The 22,975-nt window shown below is 45.2% G+C and overlaps 1 protein-coding gene across 2 annotated transcripts in view; it reads right to left on the reverse strand.

Annotated features, from left to right (window-relative positions):
- ALG14 (ALG14 UDP-N-acetylglucosaminyltransferase subunit) overlaps positions 1-16,004 on the reverse strand; it is a 42,493-nt gene extending 26,489 nt beyond the window's left edge. Inside the window, exons 1-3 of one of the 2 annotated variants that reach the window (XM_053391700.1) lie at positions 15,863-16,004; positions 12,137-12,288; positions 5,725-5,847 (exon numbers count right to left, since the gene is read on the reverse strand). In XM_053391700.1, coding sequence (XP_053247675.1) covers positions 5,725-5,847; positions 12,137-12,288; positions 15,863-16,004 — 417 coding nt within the window. The remainder of the gene's footprint in view (positions 1-5,724; positions 5,848-12,136; positions 12,289-15,862) is intronic. The other variant, XM_053391701.1, reaches the window with a different exon arrangement.
- Between the last annotated feature and the right edge of the window lie 6,971 nt (positions 16,005-22,975).

A 22,975-nucleotide genomic window follows, 5' to 3' on the forward strand; every position in this document is an offset into this window, starting at 1 on the left:
CCCGAATGTTGTATTGAATGTGTGCTGAGTGGGGATAAATTCACTTTCCCAATATGCCACCCGATGCCTAGGTTAGAAAATGTGACGAAAACCCTTTAAAAGAGAGGGGAGGATAACACCTGAGGAAAATACCTTGCTCTGAAAAGGGATTGGAAGTTTGTCACTGGGAGAATGCACAAAAGCAGTGATCGGATGGAGGGGCCCATTAAAAAGGAAATGAACAAAGCACTGAGATAGCACGTCCTCTCTCTTTTACACCCTAATGGCTAAATGCGGTTATACTGGGAGAGTGCAGGTTGGTAAAAATCTTCCTGTGGACTAGCAACTTGGGTAGACTTATGTGGCCAGTTGCTTTGCCGGCACAACAACAAACTGCTACGCACAGGCAAACGACAGAATGGTAGAGCGGCGAGGATGTCAGACAGATCCCCACTCAGCCCTGAAACTCACTGGATAACCTTAGGCCAGTTACTATCTCTGTGCCTAACCTACCTCACAGGGTTGTTTTGAAGGGGGGGAAAGGCAAGAGGCATGTATGCTACTTTGACCTCCTTGGAGGAAAAAACAAGCTTTAAATGTAATAAACAAACCTCTGCGTGTGATCTACTCGGAATGCTGTCTTGCAGAGCCTGCTGTGCTGTACTGTGCCTACAACCTTGTGCCATAGCCAATTGCTCTCGCTGCTTGTTACCACCAAAGCCTTACTTGCGGGCAAGGCTGCTGGACTGCCACTTATTCCCACAAAATCTGAAGAAGTGTGCATGCACACGAAAGCTCATACCAAGAACTAACTTAGTTGGTCTTTAAGGTGCTACTGGAAGGAAAAATTTTTTTTGTTTATTCCCACAAAGTAATGTTGAGGGCAGCGCTTGCTGTATTTGCTTAATCTCGCATTCCTTGAGCTCCTCGGATTTCTTCTTGCCGTCGAGAGGAGTTTGGGAGAGCACAAGAATCTGCACAATCAGGTCTTGCTAGGCGCAAGTGACTTTTTGAAAGCATTCCGAAATCCCACTGCTTCCCCATTAGAAGTACAGTAGAAACAGAAGAACGACAGCAACAACAACCTGCCTACACTGATTAACGCCTAGTGTGTCCACAGATTCCAGCACGGCAACCGTGTCATTTGGGCCTCAATTGGTGCTTTTCTTGGTGTTTCCTATTTTTAACACTTTTGAAGTTGAGCTCCGTGGCAGATGCCTTTGACAGATGCTGTCAACTCGGAACGCCAACTTTTTGTTCCACCCCCTCTGAAGACTTTTTTAACCTTTGGGACCTGGTAGTCTGCCAAGGATGTGGTGCTCTGCGGCTCAGTAAACGCAGTCTCACCCAAGCAGAGTTAAATATATGTTGTTGTTGAGGAGGCTTTCAAGCTCAAAGCTAGATACTCTGACTGATAAATGTCCGTGTAATAATATATTAAGCCACACTGTACGATAAAGGGGTTGTGCACTGTTGCTCTTAAAAAAAGATGCAATACCTCAAAGTGTTCAGGGAGAACCTTATCAAACAATACACAGCTCTCCCTTTCAATTGTTATCAGATCCTCTTTTCCAAGACACTTCAAAAGAGGCGGCAGTTAACATCTCTAATGTCGGGTTTACGACAGAAAGCCGTTGGCGCTGCCTCCCTGACGAATGGATTAATTTTTCTCCAGCTATTTACATTAGCTGGTTTTCACCTTCAAAGGCTTAGGTGATCAGAGTCAGAGTTATCTGAAGGACAACTTACACCTGTATCCACCTGCCCACACGTAATGATTAAGAATGGAGGTCCTCTTGGTTTACCTACCACTGCAGTCGGTGAAATACGTCACAGGGCCTTCTCTGTGGTAGCCCCACGACTCTGAAATTTGTTGCCAGCTGACCTCTGGAAAGCTACCATACTCCAGACCTTCAGAAGCACTTTGAATATGTATTTGTTTTGGTTGGCTGATGCATCCTTTGGTGCCTTTTTATTGGTACCCCTTCTAGCTGAACTACAGTGGTGGCAGTGGTAGTGAATCTATGACCCTCGGGGTGTTGTTGAACACCAGTTCCCATCACTCAGTAGGTCCAATGGTCAGGGATGATGGGGGTTGTAGTTCAGCAACTACAACTGCAGGTTAAAGGTAAAGGTAAAGGGACCCCTGACCATTAGGTCCAATCGTGGCTGACTCTGGGGTTGCGGAGCTCATCTCACTTTATTGGCCAAGGGAGCCAGCGTACAGCTTCCGGGTCATGTGACCAGCATGACTAAGCCGCTTCTGGCGAACCAGAGCAGCGCATGGAAACACCGTTTACCTTCCCACCGGAGCGGTACCTATTTATCTACTTGTACTTTGACGTGCTTTCGAACTGCTAGGTTGGCAGGAGCAGGGACTGAGCGACGGGAGCTTACCCCATCGCGGGGATTCGAACCGCCAACCTTCTGATCGGCAAGTCCTAGGCTCTGTGGTTTAACCCACAGCTCCACCCGCGTCCCCCACCACTAAACAAGATGATTTGACTCTGCATAAGGCAGCTGCATGTGTTCAGATGAGCGCTCAAAAGCATCTCGTATACATTATTTCAGCAATCCTAACCAAAACAGTCTTGCATGCCCTATACCACAGGCATTAGGACCAGAGTGGGAGGAGAGAAAGAGCTGACTGCTTACAGCCAACTAAAGAAAATCACAGATGAGGAGAGATTTGAACCGGGGACTTGTGGCCACACCCTTAGCCACAATGCACACCACTTCACAAGCCAGTCTACAAGTCACTCTAAATCAAAGCACCTGAGTGATGCTGCTGTAGCTGAGCACAGAGTGTATTCAGTTTCACTATGCACTGGCAAAACTCCATTCTCTTGCAACAAGAGTCCCTTTTTTAAAAAACACACACACACACCCTCAGAGGAGATTTCAGTGCAAAGTCCATGAGGCCCTCTGGCACCAGTTCTGTATTTTTTGGCACTGCTATTTCAGGCGAAAAAGCTATACAGAAGTTAAACTATCGCTAAGTTACCCGCTGATACCCTTTCTCCTTTGACTTTTTCTACATCGTCTCCTCCAGCAATGTAATGGTCTGTTTGATTTTCCAGACAATTTCCCTTATGATGGAAACTCAATACAATTGATGCTAATTAAACGGAGCCATCGCTGTAACAAGGCAATGTCCTAATGTACTCGTTGCATAAAGACGGTCTGTTTCATTTGAATTAAGGCATTTTGCTTCCTCTTTAATGAAAAGCAAAAAATCAATGTATGGGGAAGAAACGGGGAACAGGGATGGGCTCACTAAGGTCTCTCTTTTGTTTTCTTTCATACTCTGGTCAGCAACTAGCTTTACGGGAGAATCACTTTGAAGTCAGGAGAATGTTCCACCCCCTCTGACTTGGCAATGGACAGTCAACAAGCCCCACTCTGTTCCCACATTGCTCTTCTGGGGGTGGGGGTGGTGCCAGATAGAAAGAAAAGTTAAAAAGAAAAGTTAGATAGAAAGAAAACTTACCTTGAAACTAACTTTTTAAATCGTTGTTATTACAACATGGCACAAGCTTCTGCTAGCAGACTATCAAACCTCATCTAAGCTCCAATTTAGCACTGTCTATAAGGAAGCTTGGGACACGGGTGGCGCTGTGGGTTAAACCACAGAGCCTAGGACTTGCTGATCAGAAGGTTGGCGGTTCGAATCCCCGCGATGGGGTGAGCTCCCGTTGCTCGGTCCCTGCTCCTGTCAACCTAGCAGTTTGAAAGCACATCAAAGTGCAAGTAGATAAATAGGTACCGCTCCAGTGGGAAGGTAAACGGCATTTCTGTGCACTGCTCTGGTTCGCCAGAAGCGGCTTAGTCATGCTGGCCACACGACCCAGAAGCTGTACGCCGGCTCCCTCGGCCAATAAAGCAAGATGAGCGCCGCAACCCCAGAGTCGGTCATGACTGGACCTAATGGTCAGGGGTCCCTTTACCCTTACCTATAAGGAAGCTTTGCCATGTTACAAAAAAAAAGTTTCTAAAGATTTAGGGCAGCAATCCCAACACCAAGGAAGCAGACTTCTGCTTGTGTGAGAGGAGTTTCCCTTCATCTTCTTTCCCCTACAGGTCCTGTGGCCCTCCAAAACTGCACTGCCTAATCCCCCAGCTGCCCAGAGCAGATTTGTGGGGTACCTTGAAGAGAGATAATCCATTCTAAATAGGGTGCCCACTCTGCTGGCAGGTGGGCATTGTTCGATTTCACTTTTAGTCTCAAGGTACCATCAGAAACACTTCTTTCTTTTTATTACAGATGAATAGAAGACAAAAAGAGTTTTCATACTGTATAAACAGAAATGTTGAGTCTACTTTGTTGTTCACTAGAACCCTGTGATCCTACCAAGCAAGGCACAAAGGACACCTATTTAGAATGAAAGAACAAGGTACCTCTGAGCACATGGGCCGAAGGAATTTGTTTTTAGTAGAAAAACTGAGGTGAGTTCACAGCAGAGGCGTAGCGTGGGGGGTGCCAGGGGTGCCGGCCGCACCGGGCGCAACATCTGGGGGGGGCGCAAGTCCAGAGGGAAGGGACAAGTTCCTTCCTCCGCCGGGCTCCCCACCGCCACCGCCAGCCTTGCGCCCTAGCGCGCGCGCCCCCCGCCGCCGCTGCGGCTGCGCTCCACTCACTGCTCGCAGGAGGAGCAGCCGCTGCAGCAGCGCCGCCACCGACGCCTGGCCAGGCACGGGCAGCCTCCGCACCCCGCCGCTGCCACCCCCTCGGCCCAGCCACAGGCGGCGGCTGCTTCTGCCGACTGGAAGGGAGGAGAGCTCCGAGGGGCCTCGACGCGCCCTGCCCTCCCCAAAACCCTCCGAGACGCAGCCGGCGGGCGGGCGAGGGTCTCCCGGCGGAAGGGGGCGCCGCTGGCTCCGGCTCTCAGCGCAAGTCTCAGCCGCGGGGGGGGGGCGAGGATGGAGCGCGGCTGGAAGCCCCCGGACCCGGCCGGGAGGAGGAGAGGCGCTCGCCAAGCCCGGATCTGGAGCGCCTCGGAGCGCGGGCTCCACCTACAGCCCAAGGAGAGGAGGGGGCGGGGAGGCGCCCGAGGGGAGGGGGCTTCGGCTGCCTCGGCCCGCGGGGGCTCCGCAAATAATAAATTTAATAAATTCCTGCTGAGCCTTTGGGGGGGGTCCTTGGCTCCTTCGCTCGCCCCCAGCCCCAGTGGCGTAGCGTGGGGGGGTGCAGGGGGGGCCGGCCGCACCGGCCGCAACATCTGGGGGGGGGCGCGCTTGCACTCGAGTGCTAAAATCCACGGGTTAGGGGGCGCAAATTACTTGCCTTGCCCCGGGTGCTGACAACCCACGCTACGCCACTGGTTCACAGTCCTTTCAAAAACTTCACTCCTGGTTAGCAGCAGCCTAATAAAAAGTCACTTTGTTGTTGCTATTGTTAAGCAATTTGGAACCCGTAATCCTTGCTTTCTGGCCACAAATCACTGCAATATCTTCCACTAGATCCTGATCTAACTTCTGCCACCTTTGATATAAATCAGCTAGACAGACCGATAACACCCTGTTTTATGAGTACCCACTGCCACATTCAAACTAGCCTGAAAATGCTGCATTGCACAAGAGAGCTGCTTAAAGGTTGGAGGACTCAATCGAGGGAAGTAAACCCTGCAGGAACCAGTCCTAAATTTGTATGCATATTTAGAGGTTTGTTATCTCCAGATAGTTATTTCCTTTTGGAACAGACAAGGCATTTCTTCATCATTTGTCTGCAACAGTTGTTTTACATACCAAATCCGGCTTGAGTCTGAAGGTCAAAGGGAGAGAGTAAAACATGGAACGCACAGTCGTCAGCACAGAGGAACTCCACAACTGACGGACCTCCCGGCTTCTGGGAATGCAGTGGAGGGTGAACTTGGAAAACAAGGGAATAAATTGACAGATTTACACAAGATGATTTGTGGCCGTTTGCACATAGTTCCATAAGGCGGCTGCTATCTTTGCTTGCTGCACACCTCCCATTCACAAAAAAAGGAACAGATACCAGAGATGGGGCTTTCGGGTTGGGCTCGTGGCCTCCAGATTGCAACCTATTTCCCTGTTCCAAAGGAGCGAGTTCTCCATTTGCAAAAGAGAGCACACAGATGCCCTGACCTTTCACAGGATTTTCACCCCTCCCCTGCAAGCAGCATCCGGCACATGCTTTTAAACACATGATGAATATGAGTGCAAGACCCGAACATGGCAGCACAGATGCATAAAACCACTTGGAAAATGCAAGCAAATGTCTCTCTCCTTACTTTTCAAACAGTGCTCAAACTGTGCAGCTTATGCAGCACAAGAACAATTGGCTTATCGCTCCACCTAGTGGACAGTAAGAGGAATTGCTAGCAACAGATGCTGTTGAACTGAAATCTTCTGAGCTTCCTATTAAAAGTGTTCTGCTCTAATCTTACCTTGCAAAGCATCCTCCCAATTTCCACATCACTTTGTGTCATAAGTTAGGACACTGGTTCATACACCTTTTTGTCAAAGTTAGTACAAAACTAATCCCCAAGGAATGCTTGACTTCACAATGATTACCAAGGTGAAACAACAGGTGAAACAACAACGGAAGTTGCAGCTCAGATGTAATGCTAATCATAATTTAATGTTGCAGAAATGAGCCTCAGGAACCCTCCTGCTTGCACACTCCTCCTTACACCCAACAAGGAATAATAATAATAATAATAAATTTTATTTATATCCCGCCCTCCCCAGCCGAAGCCGGGCTCAGGGCGGCTAACAACAATAAAACAATACAAAAGTACAACACAAACAACACTCTAAAATCATTCATTATAAAATTAATTAAATTCAAGCCACTGGCCACCATTGGGCCAGAGCTCTGCGAAGATTGCCGAGGGAGGGAATCAGGCTGTGCCCTGGCCAAAGGCCAGGCGGAACAGCTCTGTCTTGCAGGCCCTGCGGAAAGATGTCAAGTCCCGCAGGGCCCTAGTCTCTTGTGACAGAGTGTTCCACCAGGTCGGAGCCACAGCCGAAAAAGCCCTGGCTCTAGTTGAGGCCAGCCTAACTTCTCTGTGGCCTGGGACCTTCAAGATGTTTTTATTTGAAGACCGTAAGTTTCTCTGTGGGGCATACCAGGAGAGGCGGTCCCGTAGGTACGAGGGTCCTAGGCCGTATAGGGCTTTAAAGGTTAAAACCAGCACCTTAAACCTGATCCTGTACTCCACCGGGAGCCAGTGCAGTTGATATAGCCAGTGCAGTTGATATAGACTTCAGAAGCTTTTGCTTTTGCTTAGTGTGTCTATCAAACTCTAACCTATAGTTACTGTTTTCTACGGTTGGCTGAAAAAAGCCAGCCTAAACTATGTTCTGAGCTGGCTTGCTTCAGCTAACCACAGCTAAGATTAACCAGTTTGTCCAGCCTTAAAAATTTCTATACCAAATGAAGAAAAATATAGGGCACAGAAAAAAGTAATAACAAAACTGCATCCATAAAAAAATACATTGCAAATGGATAGATTAAATTAATACAGGAATGTAGCTTTGTGACCCCGTCAAGGAAGACCTGGACAAACAGGTGAGATTTCAGCTGCCTCTTAAATGCCAATACCGTAGGTGCTGGCCTGATGTTCACTGGAGGAAGCCTGCAAAGGGAAGGTCCTGCCACACTAAAGGCTGTGGTCTTAGCGGACGTAAGACCAACCCTGGAAGCATATGGCACTACTTAGGGGTATCTCCCTTGAGCTTCAAAGTGACCAAGCAGGACTGTGACAAGCAGGCGTTCCCAAAGGTATCCTGGTCCCAAGTCGTTCAGGGCTTGACATGCAAATAGCAAAACTTTAGAATTAAGTCTTGTAGCGTACTGGCACCCAGGGCAACTATTTCAGCACAGGATTTATGTGCTGTTGATAGGTCACCTCCTCCAACAGCCAGGCTGTAGCATTCTGTACTACCTGTAGCTTCCCGGACCAACCTTAAGGGGAGTCCTACATAGAGTGCACTGCCATAATCCAATCAGGGGGTTACTAATGCCTAGACTACTATAGCTAAGGTATTTTGATCCAGGAATGGCTGCAGCTGTCACACCAGTTGATCTGGCAGAAGGTAGTGTAGCACACTGGTTAGGGTGCTGGACTAGGACCTGGGAGGCCAGGGTTCAAATCCCCACTTGGCCATGAAGGTCTCTGGGTGACCTTGGGCCGGTCACTGCCTCTCAGTCTAACCTACCTCACAGGTAGGTTCCATCTTCAAAGAAACTGCCCCCCTTTTTTTTAAGTCAGCAAAAAATGGAAGATGCCTTGGCTGCTAGTGCTCCTTCACACCTGAACCTGTTTTGTTGTTTTCATCTTGCATGTGCTAAGAATGTTGACTCCTTCATCTTTGGAATGTCTTGTCCAAACAGAAAACACGAGCAGGAATTTTTAGTGACATTGGTGAGAAAAATGCCGTGAAGCCCACAGCCATAAGGAGGCCACCCCAACCGATTTTACGTGGGTGAGATGTGGTGGTGCAATTTACCCCAGTGGGTTTATTTTAGCTCATTTTTACATTTTTTAAAATATATTTTTTTAATCTGTTGCCCACAACAGATCCTTAAGAGAAGCAGCAGACCACATGCAAGGATCCACTCCCTGCCCTGAAAAAATTACCAGCTCTATAGCTTTGTGTCAGCAATGGCTGGATTTGTGTGTAGCTCCCCCTCGTTGTGAACCTCTCCAGGAGGCAGCTTCTCAGCCTTGGGGATCCTGCCATTCCTCATCCATGCCTTGGGGATCTTGCCACTCCTGCTGACTACAGGATTCCCCTGGAAAGGGTATAGGTAGGCATCTTGTTCCACTTAAGCCTTGTTCAAGCAACAAGGCTTGCCTGTGCTCCAATGCCTTCCTGTATTCCTGGGGCCGACTTAAATAAATAACTTTATTTGAACTGAATTTCTATGCAGCTAATTAATCTTAAAAACCTCTAAGTAGACTTTGTCAGCTTTTCAGCACCAGGCTGAATGTTTCTATTCTCCCAGGCTATGGACAGAACTAATGGTCTGGCTGTTTGTTTGTTTGTTTGTTTGTTTTATGGTGCTCATTCTCATGTTAGGCTAAGTGGTTATGGACACTTCTATTTTGTATGTTCTTGTTTTTGCAAATCGCTTTGCAACTTCTTTTTGGTTGTGTGAAGCAATGTGTAAATCAAACTGAAGAAACTAAACTGAGTAAGTCTCACTGTATTCCGTGGAGTTCATTCTTAATAATAATAATAAGATGAAGATGAAGATGAAGATGAAGATGAAGAAGAAGAAGAAGAAGAAGAAGAAGAGTTTGGATTTGATATACTACTTTATCACTACCCTAAGGAATTTCAAACGACTAACAACCTCCTTTCCCTTCCTCCCCCACAACAAACACTCTGTGAGGTGAGTGAGGCTAAAAGACTTCAGAGAAGTGTGACTAGCCCAAGGTCACCCAGCAGCTGCATGTGGAGGAGCGGGGAAGCGAGCCCGGTTCACCAGATTACGAGTCCACTGCTCTTAACCACTACACCACACGTGTGTAGGGTTGCAGTCTTACAGGGCAAGCCTATATATGTCTACTCAGATGAAAGTCCTATTGAGTTCAATGAGACTTACTCTCACATGAGTGTAATAGGATTGCATCCTTAACTGGTTGGTGGTGCAGTCCTGTACCTGCTTCCCTGGGAACAAAACCCACTGAACTCAATGGGACTTAACTTCAGTGTAGATGTGCACATGCACAGAAGTGCACCATAAACCTCACAGAAGGGACCACAAGGGTCATCTAGCCCAACCCCCTGCAATGCAAGAATCTTTTCCCCAATGTGGAACTGAAACTCATGGCCCTGAGATCGATAGTCTTCTGTTCCACCAACTGAGCTACCAGGGCAGATATGACTAACCCACTATGATTTCTTTAATCAAGTGGCAGACCTTATATAAATTCAGATAAACCATATTTTGAAATCTACTTTTTATTCCATTTCATCTTTTCGCCTGATAATATTGCTTGTTCTACAGGGATGGGGGCTAAATTCCTTCTTCCAGTTTCATGGAGGAAAGTACAAGCGCTCAAACGAGAAAGAAAGAAAGAAAGAAAGAAAGAAAGAAAGAAAGAAAGAAAGAAAGAAAGAAAGAAATGTATGCCCTCCAAGTAGGAACAAAAATTCCGCCTCAGAGATCTGAGACAGAACAGTGATGTGGTTCAGAGACTTGAGTTCTCAGCGGAGTCGTAACCCTTAGAACTTGATAGGTACTAGATCAGACGACAAATCCCCCCCTGCAAAAAAAGCAATCTCATATTGTAATAAATGTTACAAAGCAAAATACACTTTAGTGGAGATAAGCCCAAGCCTGAAACCTCAACCCAAAACAAAACAAAACACGGCATAGAAGCATGTTAACAATAACAAAATTTAAAAGCTTCAGAAGCAGGTCCAACTGAAACAAAGTTTTCGTTTTCCTGAGTTTGGGTTACACAGAACTTGTTAAGATACTTAAGAGGAAACAGATGTATGTTGACATGCATTTATAAAAGATCCTATCAGATGCCACCTTTCTTTCTGGTACTTTTGTTAATAATTGCATGTAGCAAGAGATTAAAGAGAAATATTTCTTTGTGTTGTTTTCCCTGCCCCTCCCCCGCCCGCAGTTTGTCTTCATTGTGCAAGATGCGCTGGGAATTGGCTATTTCCCATGCTGAACTGATTATAACAGAGTTGTTGGCTAAGCTGTAGTGAGGAAAAGCTTGAACATGTTTCATACATGTGCTGAAGTCACATACAGAGCTAGGAAAGGGCATGCAACATCCCGAGCATCTTAAAAAGCAGAGACATCACCTTGCCAACAAAGCTCCGTAGAGTTAAAGCTATGGTTTTCCCAGTAGTGATGTATGGAAGTGAGAGCTGGACCATAAAGAAGGCTGATCGCCGAAGAACTGATGCTTTTGAATTATGGTGCTGGAGAAGACTCTTGAGAGTCCCATGGAGTGCAAGAAGATCAAACCGATCCATTCTTAAGGAAATCAGCCCTGAGTGCTCACTGGAAGGACAGATCATGAAGCTGAGGCTCCAGTACTTTGGCCACCTCATGAGAAGAGAAGACTCCCTGGAAAATACCCTGATGTTGGGAAAGATGGAGGGCACAAGGAGAAGGGGGCGACAGAGGACAAGATGGTTGGACAGTGTTCTCAAAGCTACCAGCATGAGTCTGACCAAACTGCGGGAGGCAGTGGAAGACAGGAGTGACTGGCGTGCTCTGGTCCATGGGGTCACGAAGAGTCGGACACGACTAAACGACTAAGCAACAACAAACATCCTGAGCCTACTAGGGCTTGCTAGGCAAGCACACCTAGGGTTTAGGATGCAGCTACCAGCAGCTATGCCAGCACAAAGCATGGCCTTGTCTGGTGCTGCAGCTGCATTGTAGTGGAACTGCAGGCAGATGTGCTTGTGCAAATGGCATTGGCAGATGTGCCACATTTTTCACTCTACTCAATGAACAGAAGACCCTTATTGATATGAAATCCTTCTCAGGTACAGGGAAACATAGCTCATACATTTAGATCACTTTTACCACTGGTTATTAAACCTGCAGTCCACTGATGACCAATGTCCCCTCATACATTTTCAGGTGGCTCCTAAACTGTCAATGGAAAGAGAAGGAAAGGCTGGAGGTCTCTTTGAACTTTCTGCCACATCCTGAAGATAGGCAAGCCCTTTTTTCTGGGAAAAGTACAAACTGAAAAATGAAAAGCAACTTGTCTTTTCAAGCAGACATTTTAAAAAGAAACCTCTGGCTGTGTGCACATTTCTCCCTTGTGTACAGAATTATTATTATTATTAATGAGAACAAACAGTAATTGATTATAATCCCCAGTTCTATACATGCTTATTTGGAAATGCCTTGCTGATTTCAGCGAGGACTTATCTTAAAAGCAGGGGTGGCTAATCTTTTTTGGCCTGAGTAAAAGCCACATTCACCCTTGGCTAACTTTTGGGTTTATGAGCAAAAGGTAAGATTCAATAAAGATAAAAGCATAAAGAGGCAATTCAGCAGGATAAATTGAGAAGCAAAGTGCTCAGAGCTACAGCTATGGAGCCCAATGAAAATCATGCTGATAAGCAATTTAAGTCACCATTTTGGCACGTGAAATATAAACAAACAGTTGTCAATAAAGATGCCACAACTTACCAAGGAATTGGAGGCAGTTTCAGCTCTTTGTTGTTCAAAAGAACGGATTTTTTCTTCACTCATTTTGTCTGAATCAGCCAAAACATAATGTCTAGGAGAGTATGTCTGGGACAGGCTGCTAAGTAACCTCAAGATTTCTGTAGTGTGTCCTCCTGAAAAACACAAAAGCGAAGGTGGCTTGTGAGAGATCAGCGAACTGCAAGACTCTGATGCTTGCAGCATCAACTGGAGACTGATGTGTAGATCAAACCCCATAGAGATAACTTTCAGGTCATATCAAAGCACAATGCTTTTCATTTCAGACATTTCACATTTCCCCTTCTCAGTCAACTAATGTCTGAACTGCCAAATGTTTTCCATATGTATGTACTCCAACTCTAGTTCATTTCTCTTTTTTTAAAAGTTACATGGCCAGTGGGCTTGGGCCTTCCTAAAAGAAAAATCATATATACAACATACTAGAAAACTGTATTGAGGTTTGCAAACTTCTTTTTCCTACTACTACTAATAATAATTTTATTATTTGTACCCCACCCAACTGACTGGGTTTCCTGTGGCAAATTTATATTCTTTGTCTATATTTGCAAGAAGCATTCTACTAATGCGATGCTGCTGTCTGTTTTAGAAAGGAACCAATTATTGGGAATATATTAGGAACTTAAGAAGCTCCTTCATACCAAGTCAGAGAAACTTGGACGCCTTTAAAGGGGGTTGGACAAATTAATGAAGGAAGAGGCTGTCCATGCCTACTAGTTATAATGGCTGTGTACTTTCTCCAGTATCAGAGGTGTTTTGCCTCTGAACATTAGTTCAGAGTGGGGAGAGTCCTCTTGCACTCATGTCCAGCATCTGGGCTTTCATAGCCATGTGGTTATGGCCACTGTGAGTACAGGATTCGGTACTAAATGAGCCTTTCATGTGATCCAGCAGGGCTTTCCTTATGCTCTTATGATCCATCCCACTCAGTATTCTCTCTGCTGATTGACAGCTGTTCTTGGAGGGTTTCAAAAAGGTCTCTCCCAGTTGTGCCTGGAGGACACTGAGGATTAAATGTGGGACCTTCTGCATGTAGAACATTGAGAAATACCCTTTACCCAGATGCTGCTGCATTTAATAGTATATTCATACTGTGCCACACTATTGAGACTAACCAATAGTTTACCCTGCTGCTATGCTGACTCCCTCCACAGAGCCACCACTGGGTGGTGGTGGTTAGGGTGTCAGACTAGGACCTGGGAGACCAGGGTTCAAATCCTCACTCAGCCATGAAGCTCCCTGGGTGACCTAGGGCCAGTCAATGCCTCTTAGCCTAACCTACCTCACAGGGTTGTTGAGCTCTTTTTGAGAAAAAGGTGGGTGTAAAATCAATCAATAAATAAATATTCCGTGAATAGATAAATGAAGCAGGATTCTCATGCTATTCATAGTTATCTTGAAGGGAGAACTTCAGTAAGGTGCAGCTTTCCCATCAAAGCCCCATGACAGCAGGAGACGCAAGTGGAAAGAATATTCACCTATATAGCAATTAGATGAACAAGAACAACGCTGTGCGCGAGTCTGGCTACCCAACTTACATCCTTTAAACTCAAGACTCTGTAGTCACACGGCCGCTTCATCCTCTGGCACAGAGTAAGTCATGCCATTAGGCAGGGTGAGTTCACCCACCTCGGTGTAGGCTTGGCCCATGAGATTTTGCTGCCTGAGATGACGGACAAGGTGACACCTCTTCACCCCCACTCGATGAACAGAAGCCATTCAGTTGGCTGTTACCACAATATCCTCCACGCCAGGCTAATTTGGGGAGCACAGGGCAAACTCCATGGTATACACAAATAAGAAGCTGCCTCATACACTTACTGGCAGCCAGACTCCAGGATTTTAGACTGGGTCTCTACCAGCCCTACCTGGAGATTCCAGGGATAGTACCTAGGAAATGAGTAGGCAAACTAAGGCCTGGGCGCCGGATCCAGCCCAATCGCCTTCTAAATCTGGCCTGCGGACGGTCCAGGAATCAGCATGTTTTTACATGAGTAGAATGTGTCTTTTTATTTAAAATGCATCTCTGGGTTATTTGTGGGGCATAGGAATTCATTCACCCCCCCCCCATATAGTCCAGACCCCCACAAGGTCTGAGGGACAGTGGACCGGCCCCCTGCTGAAAAAATTTGTTGACCCCTGATCTAGGACCTTCTTCATGTAAAGTAGATGCTCTACCATCGAGCTGTGGCCCTTCCCAAAAGCTTTCCTCTCACACCTTGCTGCTGCACACTCACAATTCATTCATTTATTTCATAAACTATATACACTGCTTTTTTTTGTTTTAAAAACCCACAAACAAACCTGAAAGTGATTTTTTTAAATAAAAAGCTGTTTCATGATGTGGTCATCTCACCTGACATTTTGATTTGTAAATTAATTAGCTTGTTATTGGTGCATTTTCTGTTATTGGTGTCATAATTTTCTGTCACGGGCAACTATGTGCTTTGGACCATCTCTCTAGCACCTACTCTTTATATAAGGAACAGCACATACCGTACTTTTAAAGCATATTATGACAGCTCCACGGGACATAAAGAAACATCCCTATTTCAGAGCAGATATTATTATTGTATTGACTGAGATGAGCTTGCGCTTTGCCCACAAGTGTTCACCTGTGCATCAAATGCAGCTTGGTGTCAGCCATCCGCCATGAGGCTTACGCTACAGGGCTAAGGACTTCAAGGTGGTGGGACATCTGCATTCATAAGCATGCAGCTGCCACAAATGCTGCACATTACAATTGCCGCATACAACTCCAATGTTACAACAGCTAAGCTGGCTATTGGTCTGTTTCTGCGCACCGTTCAAAATGCTGGTTATGACTTACAAAATCCTATATGGCTTCGGTCCAACTTAACTGAGACTGCATTCCCCTCTACAAACCTGCCCGAGTTCTGAGATATTCCGGGGAGGCCTTTCTCTCAGTCCCGCCACTGTCACAGGCATGCTTGGTAGGGGTGCGGTATAAGGCCTTCTCTGTGCCTGGTCCAGGACAACTTTGGAACTCCCTGCCTAGAGAAGCTAGACTAGCTCCCTCCTCGTTATCCTTCTTCCAGCAGCTGAAGACCTTCTTATCAAAACAGGTTTTTGGGGACAGAGTGTTTTGAATTAAAGAGCTGGGGCTGTGCTGTTTTCACAGTAATTATCTGTATGTTCTTAGTAAATTATATTTTATTTAAATATATTATTATATTATATTATATTATATTATATTATATTATATTAATGTTTGGTTGTTGTTTTTAATGTTTATTTCGGCTGTTCTTATTTTATCTGTAAGCTGCCTTGAGTCTCTGGGGAAAAGGCGGAATAAATAAATTAATAATAATACAGTATAGCCGCAATGCACGTGGCGCCAGCATTTGCTCTCAATAGCAGCGAGAACGGTTCTGTAAGATACTTTCCGGCTTTGCACCCTCCTCAGCTAAAACTAGTCATTTTAGCTGGGCGACTTATAAATTGACTAGAGGCTTCTCACGGTGATTCCCCGAAACTAAAAGCGCGAACCTCAGGTCCGTGCCCTCTGCCCGCTGTATGAACTACAAATCCCAGGATGCCTCGCGCCAAAGAACGCTATGGGGGAGAAAGCTTGCCGCTGTGCTTGCTGGGTATTGTAGTCCGGGTGGACTAGGCCACGCTTAGCTATACAAAACGCGGAGCGGGCAAACTTCGCCGTCTCTTTCTTACCAGAACCTGCCACCACCAGGAGGCTGACGGCGGCGTTACGCGGGACGTGCGGTCGCCTCGTTCGGAACAACCGCGCGGCGAAGAGAAACGGCAAGAGGAAAAGGAAAGCTGCGATGCCCAGAGTCGCCCAGGAGGACTCCATGGAGAAGACAGTAACTAGGGCGGCGGACTACGGGAGCCGAAGCAGCTCAAAAATATTTAATCGTAGCCTTGCCACCCATCGCTTGCGAGTCGTCTACACCGCCGCCTGTTTTCTTTTGGGTTTTTTTTTCCAGGCAGCGCCTGTAGGTAGATGGAGATGGTGTTTATTTCAAAAGGGAAACGTTTCCTGGAACTAGCAAGGCTTTCCATTTTCGAAACAGGAATGTTTAGGAATGTGTAGGGTGAGAATTGTACTGTCCATAGTTATGTTGATATTATGTATATTAATCAGTGCTTTTTTCCTGGGGGGACGCATACACCTAAACTTTTTGTGAATTTTTGTTCATTTGTCCCGATTTGAACTATAAAATGGTGGAAACAAAATAAAATTAAAAAATAAAATAAAAATTCCTTCCAATAGCACCTTAGAGACCATCTAAGTTAGTTATTGGTATGAGCTTTCGTGTGCATGCTCATGAAAGCTCATACCAATAACTAACTTAGTTGGTCTCTAAGGTGCTACTGGAAGGAATTTTTTAAAATTTATTTTATTTTATTTCGTTTCGACTACGGCAGACCAACACAGCTACCTACCTGTAACTATAAAATGGTGTTTTTCTTGAGTCAAAATGAGAGTACACCTAAAAATTTTTTTAGGAAAAAAGCACTGGTTTTAATGCACAAATTTGTTCCTAAATCCTTAAATCTGGAGAGGGAGTTTTGAGTCCGGCAAAAGATATTCTTACCTTTGTGGAAGGAAATTCAGTAATGAGGACTAGAGAACCTGTGGCCTTCAAGCTGTTTATTTATTTTATTTATCTTCTGTCTCACCTCTTTCTCACTTTTTGCCCTACTTTTTCCCCTCGAAAGCTCTCAAGATGCTGTGCATGGTTCTCTTCCTCCTCATTTAATCCTCACAAAAAATCATGTGAGGCTGAGAGGCAATGACTGGCCCAAGGCCACCCAGTGAGCTTCATGGCCAAGTGAGGATTTGAACTGTGGTCCTCCCAGTCCTAGTCTGAAACTCTAACCACGGTTGGACTCCAACTCCCATCAGCCCCAGCCAACATGGCAAATTATTGGGCATGATGGGAGTGAGGTTCATCATAGGTTCCCCACAATTGACAAACACTGCTGCCTATCAATAGACGTCTTTAATGTCTCACAGACCTGGTTAAAGTTTAACCTGTGCCCCTTTGCTATCCTATATCCCCAATGTGTTTCTTTGCTATAGCCTTGTTCACCTTGAATAACAATAATTTCCCACCCTGCTTGTGTCCAAAGACAGCAGCCTTATTGCACCTTGATCTTCTGCCTTAGGAGTTTACTTTCCTAGAGCTGGTTTCATGCATCTGGTGAATTAACCTCTTGTCTCCCAAATTTCATGCCACAATAAAGCTTCAGTCCTAAACATACTATCTAGGAAGGGAGTAAAGGGAACAAAGTCCTACAGTACAGTAGATCTTACTCCATTACAGTAGTTCTTACTCCATACTAAAAGTAAACAGCTTTGGAATTGAGCTGCACAGTCTCTTAAGATGCCACAAAATTCACTGTTTTTGTGATATCAGGTGATCACAGCTGTTTTCAGGAATTTATGTTTCCATATTGCTCACCTTTCCAAGTAGTGAGTCTAGGCCTACAGATTGTGGGAGAAGAAGCTCTATTGCCTGCCAGGAATGCAAGTCTGAAAACCGGCCAGGTGACATGTGATGTGATTTTCACAGTCATGGTATTACAAAAGCCAGGAGGTATCATGTTGCAGAATGCAAGCTGTACTTATTAATAATTATGTCAGTGTGCTGTACCTTGATGAAACCAAAGCATATAGTTAGTCTGTTCATGGCTCCAGAAATTACCTTTTCACCTTAATGTGGACTCTCAAGACTATTCTTTGTATATTAATTTGTTTTGGGCGAGGGCCCTAAAAATTTGGTTTGAACCTGAAACTCTCCCTTGTCACCATCTGACAAAAATCATACAATGCCAAAGCAGCAGCAGGAAGTTGCCTTTGAAGTACTTTTTCATGGCAAAAGAAACCACATTTTTGCATTATGGAACTTTTCAAAAGAAAGCAAAACTTTATATATTAAGTTCATTTTAGCTGTAGCATCCAGATTGGAAGAAAAGCTCTCCTAGAGTCAGTGTTGGATTTACATATAAGCTAAACAAGCTATAGCTTAGGGCCCCACTCTCTTGCCCCCCCCAAAAAAACTTTAAGGAAAAAAACCCGGATGTACATTTCTCAAATATAAGATAAAAAACAAAAAAAAAATAAAGCCTACATACAGCAACAGCGGCAACTGACTTTAGATATCTATTAGGTCCATAAATTACCATATAGCATATATTCAATTCAAGTGACAATTTGTTGTTGACAAAGGACAGCTGGACATATAAAGGGCCCCATTACCTTCAGTAACTTAGGGCCTCATCAAACCTAAATCCAGCCCTGCCTAGAGTGCATTAAATCAGGTGGAGAACCTTTTTCCTATGAAGGACCACTGAAGAAGAAACAGTGATTAGTGAGCTGGGAGAGTCGGCGGTAGAGAGAAGTTCAGAATCAGAGGCAGAAGCTGGAGCAGGAGAGTGGGGGGTGGGGGGCCAAGAGGCAGAGATGAGTCAGGCTGGTGAAGAGTCATGGGTGTCTCCCCCTCCAGCTGCAACAAGCTCCCCTGCCCGCTGGTCTCCCAGAACCACAAGAGGCATGGAGAGTGCGGAGGATAAGTTAGCTTTACAGAGGCACAGTCTCAGAGTGCTTGGGGAAAACCCTGGAGTAGAGGGGACTTAGGTAGCTGTGGGGAGACAGGGACCTTCAGTCTCAGCAACCACTTCATGGGGACAAGACCTTTTGGAGATGACTTGCAGGTCCTGTTTTTTCTAATAAAGTGTTAACTCCAACTTGCTGCTCAGTGTGATTTACTGCTGGCTCACTACTGTCAGGTAGTTATATTGCTTAACTAGGTTAGGGATGAGGCCTTTCTATCTGGGTCTGGAGACTCGCCTCAGGCCACACACCCTCCTAGTACTGCTTTGTACCCTCTTTTGAGTGTTTTTTAATTCCAGGAGCATACCACTGAAGTCTGATAATGCCTCTTACTTCCTTGGATGGAGAACAAAGAAAAGTGTCTGAATGTGTTTGGAAACTAGCCCAACGTACAAAGATACATTGCGCATCCATTGCTCAGCCTGCTTTTGCTTCTAGCCCTGCCTGCCATGTGCTGCTTAGAAGCCTTACCCAGAAGGGAATGGCTGAAAAAGATTCCCTACCCCTCAACTAAGACTTTGGAATCCAGAATTCAAATCCTGATTCAGCCATGAAGCTTGCTGAATGACCTTGGGCCTGTCATTATTTCACTCTAACCTATGTCACAGGATAAAAAGATGTTGAGCTATGTACGCCACCTTGCAGTACTTGAAGAAAAGGGACCCCTGAGCATTAGGTCCAGTCGCTGACGACTCTGGGGTTCGGCACACATCTTCCTTTACTGGCCAAGGGAGCCGGTGTACAGCTTCCCGGTCATGTGGCCAGCATGACTAAGCCGCTTCTGGTGAACCAGAGCAGCTCATGGAAATGTCGTTTACCTTCCCACCAGAGCGTTACCTATTTATTTACTTGCACTTTGACATGCTTTTGAACTGCTAGGTTGGCAGGAGCAGGGACCGAGCAACGGGAGCTCACTCCATCACGGGGATTCAAACCGCCAACCTTCTGATCGGCAAGCCCTAGGCTCTGTGGTTTAGACCACAGCGCCACCCACATGGAGGTGCCCATTGGGGTGGTCCAAAGACCAGGGATGGAATCATAGCATCCAGAGGATCTTATGAAACAAGGTAGAAGGCTGCATGTTTCCCAACTCAGGATTAAATTAATACCCTTTGGAGGCCATGGTTTTGGAGCGGGGGAAATGAAAGAAACTCCTTGGGATAATGATTCTAGTACGCACTTACTAATAGCCTTTTGGAAGCTGGCATCAAGTGAGATCAGTTCAGCTGTTTCATTGCCAAATGCCTATGGATCTGACTGAGAAAAACTAGAAATAGAATGTGCTGAAAGAGCTTTCCATAACAGACAAGCTGAGTGGCACTGTCTATAGAAGAAAATGCTGCATATGTAGTAATTGAGAGGATTTGCTCATGAAAAAATTCTTTTGTTAGCAATCTGTAGAGTTTGCAAAATTCCATGGAAAAACAATTCTCAATTGCTTTTTAAAGCAGCCAAGAGAAGGGGAGAATCTAGCAGTACCTTTTCTTTTTAAAACGGAAAGTTCTTTTCTAAGGACTTCCCTCACAAATCTTACAAATGCCATTTCTTAACAACAACAACAAGCCCCAGCTTTTTTTTTTATAAAAAACACCTTGTTGTAAATAAAATAAGTTTCTGTCTTAACTCACAATTTTGAAAGCTTGCAATAAAATAGATAATAAATAATAATCTTTATATTCCTTTTTCCAAACTCTAATAAAAAAAAAGTGGGGGTGGGGAGAAAGCTTACAATAAAATAATGGGAACCAACTTAGTGCCCTCCATATGTTGTTAGATTCCGGTTACCATCCACCCCAGCCATTATGGCCAGTGGTCAGATATTACAGGAGTTGTTGAAAACATGAAAAGCACCACATTGGAGAAGGTGGGGGTACTGATTTACTTCAGTAGAGCTAAACCTATAATCCATGCTGCCTAGCTCAAAGTATTCACATTTGTTTTAATCTTGCCTGAAGTGCTGGGAGGGGTCCTGTTCTTTCCCCCACTGGATATTCCTGAAAAACAGGGTCTAGAAAACTACCGCTGAGTGTCTGACTTGGCTCGGAGTTCATTATGTTGTTACCTGTGCAGCATGCATTGGGTAGTGACCTGAGAAGGGAATACTTTTGCTTCCCTAAGTGGTCCTTACCTCACCTACTAGAAAGCAAAGGCCAATTGATTTAATATACAAAGTTAATAGCAGATAACAGTTAATTATTTGAAAATGTAATGGTATTTTAATTTAGTAAAGAGTTTGTGGAGTGTGTGTATTGTGGTCCCCAGGTGACATTGATCCTTCCTGACCATCAGCCATTCAGGCTGGGGTTGCGGGGGGTTGGGAGTTCAACAGCATTTGGTGGGCCACACATTTCTCACTCCTGATTTAATAGGATGAGGATGAGCCTTGGGCTTGCGCCTCACTCCTCCTCTGGTTCAGCCATTAGGAGGTTGCAAACTTTTGCTTTTGTTCATTAACCGCAGCTTGCTGTGTCATCTGTATCTGAACAAACTCTGGCAGAAAGACACTAACTTCAAGGTATAGTTTAAGAAGCTGCCTTGTTTCAACATACTGTAGTTTAGTTAAGATTAATCATAGTTTAGGGTTAATGTAATGTTAAACTGTAGTTAATGCAGAAACTCTCCCAGGAGGAGAGGCACAGCTTGTCCTCATTACATTAAATCATTGTTTTAACGTTATGTGCAAACTGGGCCAATGGATAGAGACAATATTTTTCTCTATCTTATAATACTATTTGGTAACACTGCTTTCAGTTAGTTAGTAGTAGGTTCAGGGTAGAGAAAAGGAACTTCATCTTCTCATAGTGGAAATTCTGTAGCACAATATGTGGGGGACTACTAGCTTAAATGACTTTTGATGGAGAATTTGATAAATTGATGAAGGATAGCTAATTAACATCTTTTAGCCATGGTAGTTAAGTGAAGACTCCATGTGCAGGCCAGACAGGATAGCTCGTCACAAGAAAGTTCCAGACCTATTAAAGGTAAAGGGACCCGTGACCATTGGGTCCAGTCGTGGCTGACTCTGGGGTTGAGGCACTCATCTTGCTTTATTGGCCGAGGGAGCCGGCGTACAGCTTCTGGGTCATGTGGCCAGCATGACTAAGCCGCTTCTGGCAAACCATAGCAGCACATGGAAATGACGTTTACCTTCCCACCGGAGCGTTACCTATTTATCTACTTGCACTTTGACGTGCTTTCGAACTGCTAGGTTGGCAGGAGCAGGGACCAAGCAATGGGAGCTCACCCCATCGCAGGGATTTGAACCTTCTGATCAGCAAGTCCTAGGCTCTGTGGTTTAACCCACAGCGCCACCCGTGTCCCCCCCGACCTATTACCCTGCTGCTATATTGAGCACTATACAGCCTCAGAATTAAGAAGTCAAAGTTAATTGACACTAGGCCATTTCTAACGAATCTTCATTATAATCATATGAAGTACAACAATTTAGGGCTTGATCACACTTCTGCTTGTCCAGTGCCTAAAAAGCATGGGTCCATGCAATTTTCCACTGGTCCAGTGCATTCTAGGCACGAGTCTGAGCAGTTTTGCCTTTACCCCACTACTTTCCCCTTGAAAATCTGCTCTTTAGTGCTAAATTAGAACAAATGGCAATCCACAGAAAGCCCAACTGCTGTTTGTTCCAATTCAGCTCTACAGATTGGGTTTCCCTGAGGGAAAGCAGCAGGGGAAATGGAGGGGTGAATAAGCCCTTAGGTAAAATAGGTAAAGGTAAAGGAACCCCGGACAGTTAAATCCAGTCAAAGGTGACTATGGAGTGTGGCACTCATCTTGCTTCCAGGCCGAGGGAGCCGGTGTTTGTCCACAGACAGCTTTCTGGGACATGTGGTTGGCATGACTAAACTGCTTCTGTTACAACAGGACACCGTGACGAGTGCCAGAGTGCACAGAAATGCCATTTAGCTTCCCGGGTCCTAGCCCCCAAAACAGGAGAAAACAAGCTTGATCCATCTTGCATGTGGCGGCCCTTTGAAGATGGCTGTCATAAAGAACAAAGAAATGGAGGAACAATTACTACAAAACTCCAACATGGGGGGGGGGAGGAAAACGTGTCAATTGCCAATCTAATCTGTATGTTTACGCCAACATTTTTTTTTAAAAACCCAACTTTTCATAACATACTTGTGAAAACAAAGTTAATGAATGAATCAATTTATTTCGGTCATTGACGAGAATGGAAAACAGTT

The sequence above is a fragment of the Podarcis raffonei genome, chromosome 6 (genome assembly GCF_027172205.1).
Source record: "Podarcis raffonei isolate rPodRaf1 chromosome 6, rPodRaf1.pri, whole genome shotgun sequence".
Lineage (NCBI taxonomy): Eukaryota > Metazoa > Chordata > Lepidosauria > Squamata > Lacertidae > Podarcis > Podarcis raffonei.